Source organism: Chelon labrosus (genome assembly GCF_963514085.1).
Source record: "Chelon labrosus genome assembly, chromosome: 4".
Lineage (NCBI taxonomy): Eukaryota > Metazoa > Chordata > Actinopteri > Mugiliformes > Mugilidae > Chelon > Chelon labrosus.
The window spans coordinates 857216-877640 of record NC_140340.1 but is presented as its reverse complement, the minus strand read 5'-3'; the positions used below and the strand labels follow the sequence as shown (position 1 = coordinate 877640).

General features: G+C 44.0%; 2 protein-coding genes across 2 annotated transcripts; both read right to left on the bottom strand.

The window, feature by feature from the left end:
• Positions 1 to 4724: 4724 nt before the first annotated feature.
• Positions 4725 to 6364, bottom strand: LOC311487417 (zinc-binding protein A33-like; the record flags this gene model as incomplete). Its single annotated transcript, XM_084543684.1, has 1 exon — positions 4725 to 6364. One exon carries the CDS (start codon positions 6362 to 6364, stop codon positions 4994 to 4996), a length of 1371 nt encoding a protein of 456 aa, XP_084399810.1. The 3' UTR covers positions 4725 to 4993.
• A 2212-nt stretch (positions 6365 to 8576) lies between these two features.
• Positions 8577 to 10297, bottom strand: LOC311487427 (E3 ubiquitin-protein ligase TRIM35-like). The gene has a single exon (XM_084543694.1). The coding sequence runs from the start codon at positions 10280 to 10282 to the stop codon at positions 8906 to 8908; it is 1377 nt and encodes a 458-aa protein (XP_084399820.1). The 5' UTR covers positions 10283 to 10297; the 3' UTR covers positions 8577 to 8905.
• Between the last annotated feature and the right edge of the window lie 10128 nt (positions 10298 to 20425).

Sequence of the window (20425 nt, the reverse complement as noted above, 5' to 3'; positions counted from 1 at the left end):
CCGGTCACGTCAGGTTTTTATTTTTTCATTTCTCCGGCCTCATCGTCTCTTGGAGGTTCACTCGGCGTGGAAACTGCTGCGGTATATCCATGTAAACATTCCCAGCATACCAATGAGTGTTGACTCCCCCCCCAACACACACACACACACACACACACACAGCCATGCGCTACCTGCACACGTGAACAGGGAAACACACAGTGACTGCATTATCTCTCCCTCTAAGCCCTGAGGGCCCACGTACCTCCACGTACCAGGTGGTTTCTGCTCCTTCAGGAAGGAGTCGGACTTTATTTAGAGGCGGACGTGCAGCAAATGTAAACCAAGAGTGGATTCATATTTTTTTTAACTCCATTAGCTGTGATTAAATGAAGTGAAACATCATAACATGAAATCCCACTGAGGGATGTTTAGCAGCGTCGATGAAGAACTTCATTTAGAAAGCACTGCTGAGGAGAACGTTCATCTTTAGATCTTAAATGTTCATGTGCGATCCTGTAGTGGTGAATCCTACATCTGTGTCTCATGAGACTCTTTCGTATTTGACTGACTCCATCTCTGGTTCTTCCTCTACTTCCTGCTTCCACTCCTCCACACGTCAGACTTAACTTATTCAGCTTTTGGCAGCAGCTTCAGTTGGTTATTTGAATCAGCTCCACCTTCTTCACTAGTTGTGATGAACACATGAATGCATCACTAAATAGAACCCAACACGTCACACATCATCATCTCAGCATCCTCCATGGTTTCATTCTAATGATGGTTGGAGCCCTCTGATTGGTGGCCAGCAGACCAATCAGAAAGCTGCTTTATGATCCAGACACAGGATCACATCGGTCAGTCAGTCAGTCAGGTTCTTTGGTGTGTCTGGGTCTTAAAGCGTAATTGAATCATCTGTTAATTATCTACAGTCTCTGAGGTTCGAGCTCTAAAACACGCCATCTTGTCCTCCGGTGTCAAATTAATAATGAGTTTTCTTTCTTGAGGCCTTTGAGCTGCTATGAACATGCCATTGTTTGCTTCCAGCTCTTTGAGCTGATAATATGTTACCACAGCTGTCTCATATTGTTTCCTCATCAGCTTAAATCTGGAACTCGTGGCTAAAAGATCTCAGATAAATCTTTCAGCGTTTCTCGGTACTCGGCGAACTCCAGCGACTTCTTATTTTAATTCTTTGAATGAATAATTTATTCACCTTTACATCATCCTGTGTGACTGAAATAATGAAAATTACATGATCTGCATCTACATGTAATCATCTATATGTTAGTACGATGTATTTTTATTCATGTTTACTTCCTGCAATAGTCGTAGCTTGTTTCATATTCTTAGGTTCATTTTGCACTTTTTGCCTTTTTGCACTTCTGTTAAAAGTCAAACTGTATTTGTTGTATTTACCTGAACTATGGGCGGCTCAGTGGTGTGGTGGTTATCACTAATGAGGTTCTGGGTTCTAATCCAGGCCGACTGGTTCCTTCCTGTGTGTAGTCTGCATGTTCTCCCTGTGTCTGCGTGGGTTCTCTCCAGGTTCTCCAGCTTCCTCCCACCGTCCAAAGACATGCTGGTTAGGTTCATTGGTGATTCTGTCTCTCTGTGTTAGACTGGGATAGACTGGAGACCTGTCCAGGGTGGACCCCCCCTCTAGACCAATGACCAGCCCCCCCATGACCCCCCAGAGGACGAGAGGTTACAGAAGATGAGTGAATGAACTATATGCAATGACAATAAAGTCCATTTTATCTGTGTCTGTGAAGGTTACCAGTCACCCAGGTCGTGGTATATCTTACTAGCTTGTATATTTTTCTTCAAAGCTACTTTGCTGAGTCGTGAAAACACCTTCTCAAATAATTCTACAAGTCCAGGTGCCTACGTTAAACACTTTTTGGATAATCTAAACCTATTGACCTGTGCAGTTTGTCAGCCTTAAACCAGGGTAAACACGTTTGCTGCTACTGTTACTGTAGCTCTAATAATAACCAGCCTGACCGCTGTTGCTGCAGCAGCCAGCCAGGCGACATATTAGGACAGGGCCGAGTGGCTGCTGACGGGCAGATGGACAGCTGGCGGCTGCGTAGGTCAGGTTACGGATGAACGGGACGACATAAGAGATGTAAAAATAAACAGGGAGAGAGAGAAAGTAACAAAGGGGGGAGGGAGGGGGGAGGCTGGTGTGGGAGCTGATAAGAGGAGGCTGAGAAAAAAAAACGAGCAGAGATACTGGAAGACCCAGAAAATGGGTTCCTTGAAGAAACAAAGAGACTCACAGCAAGAGAAAAAATACATTCGGCTGCTTTGCACTTTGTGAACAGAAGCTTATCAGGGAAACTGTGTGTGTGTGTGTGTGTGTGTGTGTGTGTGTGTGTGTGTGTGTGTGTGTGTGTGTGTACATTGTGTTATTGTGGACACCTCCACTGCTGGTGCTTTGTACTGATCTTGACCTAAATCTTATTTTCTTTAAGCTGAATAATAAACCATCTCATATCACTGTTAAAGTCTTCTCATGGACATGAAGTGTCTGGAGCTTTGCTGATTTGCAGCTGGAGCTTCATGTTTCTCCTCCACAGCTGTTTGAGCATCACACAGAACCAGGCAGAGTTGATTTGAGGTTTTAACATTCTCAAGAAGCTTTGAGTCAGTGGAAATTCAAAAGGGCATCTCTGTGATTAAAGGCTTTAGAAATAAAAGATTCAGCAGATTACAGGTGTAAACATTTCTGTTCGTACTGATTTTATTCTTTGGAGCTTGGACTTTTTTGTTAATACGTGGTGAGTTTCAGTTCAGGACTTGGACAAATGTTCTCTTCCTGTTTCTGTTTTGGAACAGATTCAGGTGCCTTTGTTGATAGTTTGGCTCCTCCCCTCATGATGTTCACCTGTGTCTTCTCAACCCTCCATTCACCTGTGGCCTGTTACCCCATGTGTTATACAATCCTGTTTTTCCTTTTATAAGTTTGTTTGACCCTCTAACCCTGAATATACCTGTCCAGTTATCTGGTGTCATGTAGTTCCTGTTTCCCCAGATTTCATTATTAAACCTTTCGTTGGATTGATTTCTTCTTAATTCTTCTAAATTTTCATTTAATAGACTTGTAGTAGTTCAGTCTGACTTTCCTGGGACTAGAATGAGTTACTATTAGCTGGGAGGCTAGGAAGCTAATAATACCTATTATTAGTCAGAAGGCAAGGAAGCTAGGAAGAACTATTATAATCTGAGAGGCTCGGAAGCTAGTAATTGCTACAACTAGCCGGGATGCTAAGAAGTCAGGAGGAGTTACTTTTTGCCGGGACTCTTGGAAGCTAGGAAGAGCTACTATTAGCTGGGAAGCTAGGAAGCTAGGAAGATCTACTATTAGCTGGGAGGCGAGGAAGAGCGACTTTTAGCTGAGAGGCAAGGAAGCTAGGAAGAGCTACTATTAGCCGGGATGCTAGGAAGATTGGAAGATCTACTATTAGCTAGGAAGCCAGGAAGAGCTACTATTAGCTATGAGGCAAGGAAGCTAGGAAGATCTACTATTAGCTAGGAAGAGCTACTATTAGCTATGAGGCTAGGAAGCTAGGAAGATCTACTATTAGCTGGGAAGCTACGAAGAGCTACTATTAACTGAGAGGCAAGGAAGCTAGGAAGATCTACTATTAGCTAGGAAGCTAGGAAGAGCTACTATTAGCTGGGAAGCTAGGCAGAGCTACTATTAGCTAGGAAGAGCTACTATTAGCTGGGAAGCTAGGAAGAGCTACTATTAGCTGGGAGGCTAGGAATAGCTACTATTAGCTGGGAAGCTAGGAAGAGCTACTATTAGTTAGGAAGCTATGAAGAGCTACAAACACGCAGAGCTAGCCTCTCCTGAATCAACTGATCAGTTGCTCTACACGTTATTCATTCTGGATCATCACGTTGTGCAAATATTTCTGGATTTAAATGTCCAGAACCATCGTGTTCTGGTTCTCTGAGCTGATCAGCCAATCAGAGTGCTCCCCCCTCTGTCTGACTGTCTCCACCACCGATGCAGGACACAGAGACAAAAGCAGGGTCATAGTCGTTTGCCGTCTCTGGTCAGTAGTCACGACCCTCAGTGTGAAATAAAAGCTAAATCCTTTATATCTGTCTTATTGTTGTGTTTTGATCCGAACAGAAATGTTTCACTTCAGTCTCAACAATTAGCCATTTCTTTCCATTTAAATTTAATCTACAACACAAAATGTTCAAAATCTACCAAATGTACTTGACTAATCTAATGCAACCATGTAAGGCTAATGCTCACAAACCTCAAGTGGAGGCACAAGGATTGTAGAGGTTCTGCTGAAAGGAAAGATGTGTTCTATGAGCTGAGTATATAAGGAGTGTGTATTCTTTCCTCTAAATACACTCATGACCCGAGACCACCCGGACTGCAGTGGTCTCCGTCAGGAAGCCCGTCCTGTTGGCACCCGGTGTCACCTTCCTCGACATGTCGGGTTCAAGACGCACATTTAACACCAGTTCTTAGATTTCCTGGATAACAGAACTCTGAATAAGGACCTGTGACCACAGTAATACTTGCACATATACAATGAGGATATAAGGTATTTATATGCATCAGAAATGTCTACTTTTCTGCATAAAAATTATTCAAAACATCCTGAAATTAGACGAAGAGAACCCAATCAAACACTTGAAACAGAAATATTAGACTTGTGTTTTAATTTATTCAGTAAAATGAGCAAATATTACATATCATTGAGGTGATAAAGTCAGACAACCCTTGTTTCCAGTATCTGCTGTGACCTCCTTGTGCAGCGTGAACTTCAGATCCTTTTATAAAGAAAGTTATCATCTCCAGCTTCAACATGTCTTAAACTCGAAACACAATGATCTACTTCCACCACCAGATATTAAATGTGTTTTCATTGGTTGCAGTGACGTACTGACCCAACACCATGATGACAAAACTACAATTTATATGATCACTGATTAGTTGTTACAGCCCAATACACATTTATAATCATAATGTTTATCTCTAACTGATCTGATTCACTGGTAATATCTTCACTTTATCCTCAGTTCCAATGAATGGAAACATCCTCTCAGTGAAAGCGTGTCTGAAGGTTTTTATGTGTTTGTTAGTATCAAGATCAGAGAACGACAGATTTCCTCTGTTCCAGTCCAGATTCACTCTGATCCTCTGGAGCTTCTTCTTTACTGAGAGATAAGTGGAAGGAGCTGGTCGTGGCCATGTTGAGTATTTACCTTCACTGAACCATATTCCCCACAATCCACATCGTATGCGTCCCTTCCTCTGGACAGACTCTGCTAACACACCCAGTAACCATCCTGTGTTATCTCCAACCTCAACATCCCAGCTGTGAGTCCCTGAGTTAAAGCCCTCAGAGCCCAGGACATAGCCAGAATAATCAAACCTCTCTGGATTATCAGGAAGATGTTGTTCATCTCCTCGTCTCAAACTGGTCAGATCTTCAGACAGGATCAGATTTCTTCCAGCAGTGTTTGCATCCAGAATGACAGGAGTGTAGGAGACCATGTCCTTCATGTTGTTCCAGATGTTGAAGGTCAGGTTGCCCAGCTGTTTGGCCTGGTCTATCAGAGCTCCTGAGGGCAGCTGTGGATCATCCAGCAGGAGGCAGAGCTGGACTCTTTCCACTGCAGCCTTGTAGTTGTTCAGGAATGAGACGTCTTCAGCTCTCAGCTCCTCCTCTGTGGCTCTGACTGTGTCTGAAAGAGCTGCTATCTCTCTGCTCAGAGTCTCCATCTTCTCCTTCATCATCTGACTCTTCTGCTCCTCTTCCTTCCTCAGTGCAGCCATCCTGGCCTCCTCTTCCTCTGCTAGAAACTGGTGAAGCTTCTTGAACCGCTCCTTAATCTGCCTCTCTGTGTGTCGGGCCTGGACCTTGATGTGTTTTTCTGTTTCATCAAACTTCACTTTAACTTCTTCACAAACCTTTAACTTCTCCTTTAAGGGCTCCAGAGTTTCCTGAAGGTTCTTCTTGTGCTGTCGTGCAGCTTCATCGATGGGACTGAATCTGTGGTTGGAGTGTTTTTTTGAATCTCTGCAGACGAGACACACTGGCTGCTGATGGTCCAGACAGAAGAGTTTGAGTTTCTCAGAGTGCAGACTGCAGAGAGCCTCTGGAGATCTCTGATCTCTCTCCTGTAAGAAGGACTCACACAGGTTCCTCAACACCAGACTAACCGGTGGATCATCTCTTGAAGATCTTCTCTTACAAACTGGACACTGGTGTGTTGGTTTCGCTTTCCACCAGTTCTTCAGACAGACTTTACAGAAGCTGTGGCTACATGACAGAACAACAGGATCTCTGAAGACGTCCTGACAGACCGGACAGCAGAGATCTTCCTCTGATCTGGAGGCCATTTAGTCTCTGGACTTTGTGTCTGCTGTGTTTCAGCTTCACTCAGTCAGTCATGGCTCTCCTCCATCTTCTACTAACTTCCCTGAAACTTCCTTTGACTTTGAGTCCTGTTTTTGGTCAAACTCACCTTCAGTGTGTGGAGAGTCAGCAGCTTGAAGCAGCAGTGTTGTAGTTTTCCACTTTTCTCTCCTGTAGCTGGACTCACTCAGAGGAAGGTGTTAGTTTGGTCTGAAGGTGAATCTGATCGTCTGTGTCTCTCTTTAGTCTCACACAATAATAAACTGTTTCCTGGTTTGTCTCAGGTAAATCAGGTTAGAGGGCGGAGCTTTACCAGAACTCTGATGAATGTAGTTGGACCTGTTGGTCAGGGGAGTGTTTCAGTCCAAAGTATTTAATCTTAGAGGAAGCATCAGTTGAAGGTATTTAAATTATGGAGTGAGTTGCTCCACTCTGTGCTATGTGTATATTAATATACAATCCTTATAAAAAGTATTCAACCCGCTTGTAACTTTTCCCCATTTGTTGCTTTGAGATGAAATAAACATTGAAGATGCTTTGCCACAAGCAGAGAGTGCAGGAGCAACTTAGAACACGGCAACTGAAGATCTGTCCCATGATGGAACTCTGGACGAGTGGTCAGCATACATGCAATAACCCCTTCTGCATCCTCAGCAGGTATCTCAGGGTCACAGGTGTTTCGCCCCTTGACCTGTACACCCCTCCCGAGTGGGGCAGTGAATCCTGAGTTAGCCCTCACCTGCAGAGGGGTTCCATCAGCGGTTCCTTGTTAGCCACAACCAACTGGAGCTGGTCTTGGCTGCTGTAGCTTCCCAGTGGCCTTCCTCAATTGTTTGGGATTGAGGCCGATCTTTTGTAGGAAACAGTTCACTGATGTTGCTGGGAAACCTCAACAGCCTACTTCGATCGGGAATAAGGCTGCATGCCATCGTTTGATGCCAGACTCATCAGTCAGGTCCTGGTACTTGGCCTTCTTGACCTGATGGGAGATTGCTAGTCTATTTTCCCAATCTACTGTTAATTTGGCTCGGATGATTGTTTTTGAACTCCTTCAGAGGAGGATCACGTACGGTTGGAGGGTGGTTGTTGCCACCTCCTGTGGAAAAAACAACTTCCTGTTTAGGTCCACACGTAACTCCCAGTCTGATGCTTGGTACAGGATGGATGCCGGGTTGTTAGTTCTTTTTGCCTTGGGAGCCTTGCTGCCCTCACTTTGGAAGGTCATGAATCTGGGTGGTGGTGCCTGATGTCTGTTGGCGTTGGCTCTCTGCAGCTCAATCTATTCAGCCTATCTCCGCAAAGACTTTGTCGTGCCTCCACCTGTAGCATCCCTCTGCGAGTGCCCATGGGCATCCAATCAAGATGTAGTTTAGGGTGCAGAGACTGACTCCACACTGACTGCAGGATGTGTTCTCTTCCTTGCCCCGAATCTTCAAGTTGTTTGGAGTAGGCAAGAGACTGGCCACGGCGCACAGCAAAAAGTTCAGCTTACCCTGGTCGGTACCCCAAAGCTCCTTCCAAGAAAGTGGCTGCTTGAGCGCCTCGTCCCACTGCATCCAGTGGGCCTGAGAGGCTAGCCCCACCGCTTTAATACAGTGGTCCTCTTCTGCTGTCCACTGGACCCTTTGCACCATGAGCTCCCTTCTTCCTCTGGCGTCGGCCTTGCTCCAGCACTTGGCACTGTAGTTTCCAAGGCCTAGTTGCCCCTGACACACCATGCCAATGATTTCCTGGTGCCTCCATTCAGCTTCTGCTTCCTTCACCTTTTCCTGTGGCTCCCACTTCCTGCCGCACTTGATGGCATTGCTTGCATGCCGGACTTTCTCAACCTTGAACAGTAGCAGTGCCCAGGCTGCCCCTTGAATTCTTCCACAACTGAGGAGAATGGTAAACGGAGCTTTGAAGACTTGCTGTAGAGGTCAAACGAACTGAAACCTGGGGGGACACCCAGCCATTTCCAGATGAACCTGCTACACACTCTCTCTTTTGCTTCCATCTTGGTTAGTGGAAAGTCATATAACAGAAATGGCCACTGGAGTCTTGTTATGATGCCGTACTGTAAAGGTATTTATATGCATCAGAAATGTCTACTTTTCTGCATAAAAAATACTCAAAACATCTTGAAATTAAAACCCAAACACATGAAACAGAAATATTAGACTTCTGTTTTTATTTATTCAGTAAAATGAGCAAATATTACATATCATATCATTGAGGAAGTCAGACAACCCTTGTTTCCAGTATCTGCTGTGACCTCCTTGTGCAGCATGAACTGCTTACTTCAGATCCTTTTATAAAGAAAGCTATCATCTCTAGCTTCAACGTGTCTCTTGTACCTTCAATATAAAATACTTTTCAATTCTAAACACAATGATCTACTTCCACCACCAGACATTAAATGTGTTTTCATTGGTTGCAGTGACGTACTGACCCAACATCATGACGACAAAACTACAATTTATATGATCACTGACATTGATTAGTTGTTACAGCCCAATACACATTTATCATCATAATGTTTATCTCTAACTGATCTGATTCATTGGTAATATCTTCACTGGGAGTTTATCCTTAGTTAAAATGCATGGAAACATCCTCTCAGTGAAAGTGTGTGTGAAGGTGTGTATGTGTGTGTTAGTATCAAGATCAGAGAACGACAGATTTCCTCGGTTCCAGTCCAGATTCACTCTGATCCTCTGGAACTTCTTCTTTACTGGGAGATCAGTGGAAGGAGCTGCTGGTGACCATGTTGAGTATTTACCTTCATGGAACCATATTCCCCACAATCCAGATCGTATGCTTCCCTTCTTCTGGTCAGACTCTGATAACACACCTAGATACCATCCTATGGTATCTCCAACCTCAACATCCCAGCTGTGAGTCCCTGAGTTAAAGCCCTCAGAGCCCAGGACAGAACCAGAATAATCAAATCTCTCTGGATTATCAGGAAGATGCTGGTAATATCCTCGTCTCACACTGGTCAGATCTTCAGACAGGATCAGTCTTCTTCCAGCAGTGTTTGGATCCAGAATGACAGGAGTGTAGGAGACCATGTCCTTCATGTTGTTCCAGATGTTGAAGGTCAGGTTGCCCAGATGTTTGGCCTGGTCTATCAGAGCTCCTGAGGGCAGCTGTGGATCATCCAGCAGGGGGCAGCGCTGGACTCTTTCCACTGCAGCCTTGTAGTTGTTCAGGAATGAGACGTCTTCAGCTCTCAGCTCCTCCTCTGTGGCTCTGACTGTGTCTGAAAGAGCTGCTATCTCTCTGCTCAGAGTCTCCATCTTCTCCTTCATCATCTGACTCTTCTGCTCCTCTTCCTTCCTCAGTGCAGCCATCCTGGCCTCCTCTTCCTCTGCTAGAAACTGGTGAAGCTTCTTGAACTGCTCCTTAATCTGCCTCTCTGTGTGTCGGGCCTGGACCTTGATGTGCTTTTCTGTTTCATCAAACTTCACTTTAACTTCTTCATAAACCTTTAACTTCTCCTTTAATGGCCCCAGAGTTTCCTGAAGGTTCTTCTTGAGTTCTGATGCAGCTTCATCAATGGGACTGAATCTGTGGTTGGAGTGTTTTTCTGAATCTCTGCAGACGACACACACTGGCTGCTGATGGTCCAGACAGAAGAGTCTGAGTTTCTCAGAGTGCAGACTGCAGAGAGACTCTGGAGATCTCTGATCTCTCTCCTGTAAGAAGGACTCACACAGGTTCCTCAACACCAAGATTGAAGGTGGATCATCTCTAGAAGATCTTCTCTTACAAAGTGGACACTGGCGTTTTGGTCTCTCTCTCCACGAGTTCTTCAGACAGACTTTACAGAAGCTGTGGCTACATGACAGAAGAACAGGATCTCTGAAGACGTCCTGACAGACCGGACAGCAGAGATCCTCCTCTGATCTGGAAGCCATTTAGTCTCTGAGTGAAGCTGAAACACAGCAGACACAAAGTCCAGTCAGTCATGGCTCTCCTCCATCTTCCACTAACTTCCCTGAAACTTCCTTTGACTTTGAGTCCTGTTTTTGGTCAAACTCACCTTCAGTGTGTGGAGAGTCAGCAGCTTGAAGCAGCAGTGTTGTAGTTTTCCACTTTTCTCTCCTGTAGCTGGACTCACTCAGAGGAAGGTGTTAGTTTGGTCTGAAGGTGAATCTGATCGTCTGTGTCTCTCTTTAGTCTCACACAATAATAAACTGTTTCCTGGTTTGTCTCAGGTAAATCAGGTGAGGGCGCGGAGCTTTACCAGATCTCCTCTGATAAAGGTAGCTTGACCTGTTAGTCAGGGGAGTGGTTGAGTCCAAAGTATTTTATCTTAGAGAAACATCAGTTAAAGGTATTTTAGTTGTGGAGTGAATTGCTCACACTCACGCTATGTGTATACTGATAGAAACAGAGCTGCTTAAAAGTTATTGCATCCTTCAGTATTTTCCACATTTCTTCATAAAAATGAAAGCAGCTTGGAGGAATTTTAGCCCATTCCTCAGAACAGAACCACTTCAGTTCTGAGATGTTGGTGGGTTTCCTCACATCAACTGCTTGCTTCAGGTCCTTCCACAACATTTCTATTGGATTAAGGTCAGGACTTTGACTTGGCCGTTCCTAAACATTCATCTTGTTCTTCTTTAACCGTTCTTTTGTAGAACCACTTGTGTTCTTGGTTCTCGTTGTCTTGCTGCATGACCCAGTTTCTCTTCACATTCAGCTCATGGACAGATGTCCTGACATTTTCTTTTAGAGTTCACTGGTAGAATTCAGAATTCATTGGTCCATCAATGAGGACAAGCCGTCCTGGTCCAGATGCAGCAGAACAGGCCCAAACCAGGACATTAGCACCCCCATGTTTGATGGAGGGATGAGGTTCTGATGTTTCATCTCCAAACGTGACGGTGACTTCTCTGTGTCTACTTTCAGTAATCTGTTGATGTTTTGATCATTTTTTTTATGAAGAAATGCAGAAAATTCTGAGCGCTGCAAATACTTTTAAGTGACTCTGTTCACGGACGTATAAGAGCACGAGGAAGTGTAACACACATCCAGACAAACAGATGCAGCAGCAGCAGCAGTATGAGGCGAGCAGGGAGACGTCTCTGCAGTGGACTTTAATGAGCACCGCAGTCAGACAGCAGTTAATAGTCATGCTAATCTCTAAGCTGCTGCCTCCATCCCTCCATTCATTCTCTTCTTCGTGTTCTTTGTCTCTCTCTCCACTCACGTGTTTCTACACTTATTCCTTTTCTCTTCCTCCATCTTTTGTTTGCCATCTCTGCCTCCACTCTCTTGTCACTGCTTCATTTTCCTCCTCTCCTCTCATCTCGTTGTAGACAAGCACTCCTCAGAGGCCTCTCTCAAACCCAGCGTCAGCTCTTCAGGACAGACGCCGTGCAGAAATACAGTTAGCGTGCACGAGTCAGGCCACTCGGCTTGACTGTTCACTGCATGCACTTCATTCACAAACCACCTACTGACCTCAGTGAAGGCAGTTTGAGGAGGAAACGAGTTGAGAAGAGAGACGGACACAAGCAGAAGAGATGGGAGTAAATAAGAAAAGGAGAGAGGAAGTGAGTGGTTTGAAAGTAACAGAGAGGGGCTAATTGTAATTCATGCTAACAGGGCTTCATACATATTAAAAGTCAACATTAGCAAAGCACGTCACATGAAGAGCCATTGTTTCCTCTTCAAATGCTAAATACAGACGGTGAATACAGAGTGGAATGAGAGATGAGAGGGGACGAGTGCTGACCCCTGAAACTGGAATTCACTTGGATTCATTCAGTGTGTTTAACACCGTTTCCATTTTTAATTCCAGCGTCCGACTGCTGCAGGGTCAACATCACGGATATAAAACAACTCAGCTCACAGTCCACCATCTCTTAAAAGACAATACATTCATATCAGAATCATCACTTGCTGCAGAAATATTCATCAAAAAGCAATGCAAGACAGAAAATAGTGAGAAAAATAACTGCTATTACTCATTTACTTCACATATTCACTATTTTCCAAAGAGAAAATGATGAATTAATTATCAGTTGTTTCAGTACTAGTTGCTGTCTTGGCCCAAAGCTCTGGACTCAGGATATTAATCCAATTAATGTATTCACACACTGTATGCATTTATTTTTCAGTCATAATACAAATATTAAAACATTTTAACATAATTCTTAAATTTTATCAAAATTTTTAAAATTTTGCAAGAAAAAAAATAAAATGTGAATAAGCTGATTTTCCATCAGCTGGTTTTGAGTGATCACGTCTTCAGACAGTGGTGTTACAGGCTCAGTGAACAGACATCATTTATTCAGGTGATCATTTAATGACTGAATGAATGAGTTAAACCCAGTGGTGGTTCCCAAATCCTTCTCTGTTGGCCTAAACTTCAAAATCACTGACTTACATTTTAATATTTTCCCATTAATCTTATTAAATTATTCCAATAGTTTATTCTTTTCATGTTATGTCTTGTCTGTCTCTTAGCTGAGGTGCTTCTGTCAGTGTAGCTTAGCATTAGAGCTTCTGTCCAATCATATTTCAGCCATCATGTTGCTGGAGTCAAAGAAATCTGCCTGGGCCTTCACAATACCAATCACATTTCTAGTTGGTATCCTCTGATTGGACGGTCAGAGAGCCGCTCCATTTAAAGTAAGCTAGCGGTTCATGTTCATCTGTTGCTAGCTGCACAACGTTAACGTATTGATAGCTATTTGTTGAAGCCACCATGGAGGAAGGAGGAGAGGCTATCCATTTGGTTGCAGATCTTCTTAGAAAGACATTTTCACGGAGGACTTTGAAGGAAAAGCTGGATATTGTGAGGAAAGGCCGCCCAACCCTGGAGCTAGCTAGCCTGACCCAGGTCAGCAACTATGAGCGCTACCCTTGGTTGACAGGCTCTGAGGAGAACTCTGAATAGTTTCTAAAGTTCTGGTGATTAAATGAATTATATTTACATCTGTTATGTATATTTCTGTCATTTTATTGGGTCGACATTGATGCTTCTGAATTGACTTTATGAATTGTTCTGAGTTTCTTTCTTTAGTAATGACATTCATCTCTCTATATGAGATACCTGTCTACAATGCTACGTCCTGTTTTATTGTGTATCTGGATGATGTTGATGGTTTCTATAGCTGTGGCGTCATAACGTATTAAGAGGCGTTTAGAATAAGGTTGGAGGTCAGTGAAGGACGAGGTGGAGAATGCACTGCCCAGGACTCATTGTGTGTTCACACTACCAAAGGAAGGAGGTCACATGTGTCCCAGACCACCTCCACATGTGGACTGACACCAGATCAGTGTTCACACCTGGACCTGTTTAGCCTGGACATCAGGGTGGATGAACGGGATCGTGTTTGTCTTTCATATTCCTTCTTGTCCTGGTACTAAGAGTCACATGACAGCAGAGGTGTCGTCCTCTTCTCCATTTCACCCCTTCACATTTAAAGACAGGGAGGGTGAACACAGTTGTGCTGACATCCATAGGAGGCTTCAATCCACATCATTTACAGTACTAAAACTATCACAGCAGACATTTACAGACATTTACAGCAGATTTCTTGGGCTGCCAGACGAGGCCACGGGGAGCATCATTGTCTGTTCATCAAAAAAATAAAAACAGCAAGTCTCAACCTTTCTTCATTCTTCAGAGAACAAAGCAGACTATTTATTGGCCCTTGCTTTCTCTCTCTGCCTCGTCCCCCTGGAACAGACTCAACATCTCGGCTTTAATCTCTCCAGAAATCAGCAGCAGTGGATGCGGCTGAAGCCAATATTGCTCTTTAAAGCCTGCAGCCCTCAGCGTAGCCTCGGCTTTAATAGGTAGTGAGCGCTGACAGCTGGATGGACCTGGTGCTTGGTCTGAATGGTTGTTGTCTGGGGAGGGATCATTCTCTCTGATGAAGCTAAACGGACTTCTGATTACTATAAAACAAGTTAAGTAGCGCAGGCGACAAAATAAATGAGGCCGTATGGATTGATTTGGGTCGTTTTATTTCTGACCCTTACATGAGTTTTAACAGAGAGTTGGACGAAGCCTGGAGCTAATAGAACTCCCACTGAATCCCCTCTGATTAGAGCTTTAACTTTTATTAAGACTGAAGCAATGAGCAGGAAAGAAAATGTCGTTGATGTGAACAGATCTCAGGTTTCTGTTCAATCTAGAAGTACAATAGAAACAGAATAATGGTTTCATATCTCTGTGGAATGGGTTTGAATTTGATCCAGTAGAAGTTGGAGGACACAACTGTCCTCTAACGGCTGTCCAGCAATCTGGTGGATCTGAATTTAACAGGAATCCAGTGGAGCTGCTGAAGACCTGGGCTGATGATCCTGGTCCAGGTACTGACCAGGATGTATGTCTCCCTATAAGGAGACCATGGAGCAGACCCAGACTCCACAGAGGGATTCACTTCCAGGCCTGGTGAGGGTTTGGGTTCCTCAGGGTTTGACGTCAGAACCACTGGACTCCCTTCTCTTTTAATTCTCAACAACAGAACGTCTTGTCTTATCCGACTCCGTGGGCCACTTCCAGATCTCAGAAGTGACAGCGAATCATGATCAATCACGAGTGTTGAATCACGTCTCGGCAGCTGTTCTCTGCCGACTGAACTAAACTTAGAAAGTAAAACCAAATGATGGTTCAGCTCCGTCTGTCTGCTCAGCAGGTGATGTGTTGTTCTGCTTCAGTAATGTCTGTCCACCGCACAAAGCTTTTATTCTTCAAGGACACAGACAACACAGTAGAGTACGACTAGAGGCGGTTGTTATGGTTTGGAAGTGATTATGTGTCAGAGTTCAAATCTACAGCAACACCAGAGTCAATCTGAGTATTTAGTTCTGTGTCCATTCAAAGTGTCCCCCACCCCCCAAACCAAAACATATATGTGGAGGAAAGTTTATCTAGAGTCTCTCTGTTGGGAACTGATTCTGCTCCAGGAAAGATCTGCTGGACCAATCAGATCATGGGGGCGGGGCTTAATAGTTGTCATACAGGTCATCTGAGAAGACGTGGAGTTAAATTCAAACATGTTCCAGTTAAATCCAGACTTCTCTACCATGTTTTACTAAAATCACCACAAATCTATTTTTAAAGAAAACCTTTTCCTTCTCAACAATCTAAGAACATTTCATAGAAGAAGAGATGATGATTCCACATATACCATGTGTTGGCTGCTGGTTTGGTGAGAGGAAATAACAGAGCCATTCCATCTACAGCCTCACAGGATTATTCTCAGTTTGGGTAAAGTGCTGCTCACCGCTCTGCCTCCTCCTTCTCTGCCTCTCCTCCACTTTATGTATCTTCATCCTCTCTCTCTCTCTCTCTCTTCTACAATCTCCATTTTAAAACTTAATGTCTCCCTGTGTCTTTTTTTTTTCTCTCCCTCATTTACATCCTTAATTATCGATGCTGTTCGTTCCCTGCAGAGTACGGAGAAGTTGGGTCATTACATCTAGAGAGATGGAGGGTGACAGAGAGAGAGAGAGAGAGAGAGAGAGAGAGAGAGAGCGAGAGCGATGAGGAGGATGATGCTGAGCGAGGAAAGGAGTGAAAATGGAGAAAAGTAATCAGGGAAGAGAGAGAAGGAGCTGTGGTGCATGGATGTAGAACACACACACGACGAGGGAAGGAGAATATAATTAATAATCACAGTGGGAAGTGTTTCACAGTGCATCCATTTCCTCTGTGGACTCTGTGGATGTGGATGTGTGATCTCTCCTCAGCGTTAGTGTGGATGCGTTCGCAGCCGTGCACGCTCGCTGGTTCATGCTAGTGCACGTACGTCTCTCACAATCTAGTGAATTTACTCAGACGGAGGAGGAGGAGCTATCTCAGCGTCTAACGAATGACTCGTTAAGGACAACGCAGAACTAAAACTGAGTTTGGAATGTTGTGGAAACCAGAGAGGAAGAAACGTTCAGTGAATATGTTTACGTGAGCCTGAAGCAGGAGTTGGTAGTTTGTAAAGGTGAGCTCAGAGTCAACGCAAAGCTGAAATGTGTAAGGAAACGGAAAATAAACTACATTTGAACTGTGGCCTGAAAAGATTCATCTGACCTGCTGCTGCCAAACACTAGACACCTGACAAATCTAGACTCAGTTCTTATTGGTCAGAGTCTGGAAACATCTGGATTTGATTCTGATCCAGAGAAAATATAATCCCTCTGCATCACCTGGATAGTCCTCCAACCAATCAGAGACATTCAAAACTAATCAGATAAAAGTTGTAAAAGTACAGAGTATTTTGACCATATTATCATTTTATGTAAACTTTCCAACTCCAAGCTGAATGAACTTGAATGTCTGGAGGTAGAAAAACAGGATGAACCAAGATGGAATCCATGTGGACAGAGACGATGGAGACGTGGAGACATCTTGGTCGTCTTCTAAGACTCTACATAGGACATGGAGGAGGAGGACATGGAGGAGGAGATAGAGGAGGACATGGAGGAGGAGATGGACATGAAGGAGGAGATAGAGGAGGACATGGAGGAGGAGATGGAGGAGGACATGAAGGAGGAGATAGAGGAGGACATGGAGGAGGAGATAGAGGAGGACATGGAGGAGGTCAAGGAGGAGGAGGAGATGGAGGAGGACATACTACTACTACGACTATCCTCCTGTATTTCCAGTAGATGTGACGCTCCTCTTCATCAGTAAAGATGTTCTGATGTAAACTCATGAATCTGACCGTCTCCATGGTAACAGTTTATCCCTGATCCCAGTCATAGACCAGGATGGAGACATGTTGTCCTGCTGTCCTGTCCTGTCCTGTCTTGTCTTGTCTCCGGTCTCCTTCCAGTGTCAGCCGTTCACATTCAGACCCTTTAAAGTCAGAGCCGTGGTCGTGGACTTGGCGTCCACTGGATTTGTGGGAACAAAGTGCAGCGCGTGTTTCTCGAGTCAACAATCATCATTTCGGCTTCCAGCCGTGGTCGGCCTCCTACCCAGCATGCACTGCTCTTGTTCTCTCCATGATTGGTCACTGGACAGAACAGAATGTGTTCACATCATGAGCCCTCCTTACTCGTTAAAGGTTCCTCAATTTTAGAAATTGCTCTGAGCCGCCGCCGTGGCCCTGTGCTGTAGTCTTTTTCTTCTAGTGGCCACTTTCCATCAACCTCTCAAACGACGGCCATTTAAAGAAAGAAAGAAAGAAAGAACCAGCAATTTGAAAAAATTGGATGATTGTGAAGAAACTCTGGCTCTTGTTCTCTGTCCTTCACACACATCCAGATGTTTGATGTCTGGAATGAAACCTTTTATTTATTGTTATGTGTGTGAAGGTGTGAGGGAACATTTTACTACATTTACATCAGTTTAACTCAGATGGATCAAACATGGACACCAATGACAAAGACTCTGGGTTTTGCTGTGCTTACCTAACTTTACCTCTTTCTTACACTTTATCCACCTTGGATGATTTTTCTTTATGACCTTGAAAAAAAACTGACAAAACCAGAAATATACAGTTTACTCTGAATTCAGCAGAAAATGTAGAAATATGCCCCGGTGTAAAGTTCCTGCAAATCTTCCGGACCGTAACTTGGCTAAAAAAGCAGGACTTTGCACTTTTTTATGACCCTTCTGGAAAGGCAGAGGCTGTGTGAAAGTGGGAAAGAGAGAAAAAGTGTGAAACCAGGCGGATGAACGAGGCAGTTTACAGGAAGTAGCAGAGATGGAGGCTCACTGAGCTGGTGGACTTTGGAACTCCTGGTCCACCGGGGGAGGAGGGACGGAAGGATTAAAGTCACAGGGAGAAGATTAAAGAATTATTAAAGATAGATTAGAATTAAACTAAAATTAAACAAGATTACAAAAAAACAGTGAAATTGAGACCAAGAGGAAAACCTGAAAGAAATCTGCAGAGACACTTGGAACATATGTATGTATGTGGACGTACTTGTATTATGTTTGAGGTAAAAGCTACAGTCGATAGGAAATCAGTGGAATCTGGTTTACATTATGGGGCATGATTCAACTGGATAATCCTCCAACCAATCAGAGGCTAAACCCCGCCCACATGATCTGATTGGCCTGGCAGATCTTTGCTGGAGGTTGGGTGTTTATCAAACTCAAATACGTGAACTTTAAACTTGTATTCTTGGCAGTTTGGACTTTGGAGGACGCAGGACAGTCATTCAGGAACAGGAACATACTTGATGACGTCCACAAAATGCATGCTGGGATACCTGGCTATAGCTATATAAGTCCACACAGGCTACCTCTAGATGTGTCCTGGACAGGACAGACAGGGCGAGGACACATCCAGGTGTTTAGACTTGTTCAGGTGTGACTTTGAACTGGACCAGAACTTGGACAGAGACCGGTGATGTTTCACAGGAACACACCAGAACACAGATGATGAAACAGATTTGCAGGCGGGTGAGTTGTTCAGACTTCCACACTAATGGAAACATGGTCAGTTTGTGTGTTTGTGCGTTAGAGGAAGAGTTGCAGCGCTGCAGCTGAAGAGTAAAACCTTCTATCTCTGGAGGCAGACTGTCTGAGCGGTGGACGTCTCTGTGGGTACATTCAGTCTGCTCTGCACAAAGCACACAAACACACACACCAGACACAACCCTCTAACATATGCTTGTCTTGCTGTGCTACAAACACACAGACACACAACTCTCTGTTTCACCACCGTGCCTTCACACTCACTCTCGGGCCTGTCCTGCTGAAACATGGTGGCAGCCTGAGGCAGCGGCTGCAGGAATTAAAGATAGCTCCGGCCAGACGCTGCTGGAGAGTGGGGATGTCTTTATTGCCTCTGGACAGTTTATTATGGATGAGGTCTCCTCATGCAGCCAGGTGGACGGTTAAAGGACGTGGGTTCAATGAACTGTCACTTCCCAGCCATCAATTTTCAGATATTTCAGCTTAGTCACGTAAAGTGTTCTCAGAAGCCAAGCTGTTCCTGAACCATAAATAATCTACTTTATTGGGGCTGAATCTCTATCTGGCAACGTACTAAGTGTTATATGATGTCAGGTGACTAGTTCAACTCAAGGCCAAACGTTTGAACCGTTCCAGTCGGTTTTATGAGCGATGCACGCGACTGAATCAGCTCTGGTAGAAGTTATAAATGAAACCACAATCAAATATACAGCAGTCAGTTATTGATTATCTTGCAGCACGTTGCCTGGTAACAGTCTCAGGCCTTTTTCAGTCCTCACATCAACACCTGGTCTCACCTGTCCACCTCCAAGTCCCTGTGTCTCCACCTGGTCTTAATCTAAATGTGTCTCCACATGCGTCCCCAGCCAGCACTTGAGATCTGATCTCAGTTTGTGTGTCTGTCAATCAGCAGCGCCATCATGTGGTCAGTAGAATATTGACCACATGATAATATTCACACCTGGACCTGTTTAACCTGGACTCTAGAGACCAGATCAGTGTTCACACCTGGACCTGTTTAACCTGGACTCTAGAGACCAGATCAGTGTTCACACCTGGACCTGTTTAACCTGGACACTAGAGACCAGATCAGTCAGACTTCATATCCGTTGCTATGCAGATGACTCCAGCCTCTTTACAGCTGTTACTACACATCATTTCACTTCAGCAAAAGACCTTGTGATTCCATCTGTCAGCTGATGATCAAGCTAACATCTGACTAGCTTAGCATCTGAGCACTTACACTGCCGACATTTACTTCATAAAATCAACAGACCACTTAAAATAAGTTCAGCAGACATCTATTCAAAATGGTTCAACATTAACTAAGATTATTACAAAGATGTTTACAGCTCTCTAAATATATATTATATTGATGTTAGACTGCATTTACATCCTTAAACAAAATAAATACCTGTAATTCACCAAAGACTAAACTAATATCCATCAAATATCCTGTTTACAACAAACAGCCACGGTTTATATACACATTTATTTCATTTACAGTTTTTATTTTGGTGTAACTAAACTACAAATTAGAAATCAGCTTCTTTTGTCCCGGCAGCAGCAGAGATGAGGTCGTACTGGCAGCTCCTGCACATATAGTATGTTTGCAGTGTTTTAATGTTTCTTATAATGTTTATGTAATCCATAAATAACTAAATGA

Bases quoted from the DNA above. Each gene is read 5' to 3' on its own strand.
- LOC311487427 (XM_084543694.1), bottom strand. From the start codon at position 10,282: ATGGCTTCCAGATCAGAGGAGGATCTCTGCTGTCCGGTCTGTCAGGAC.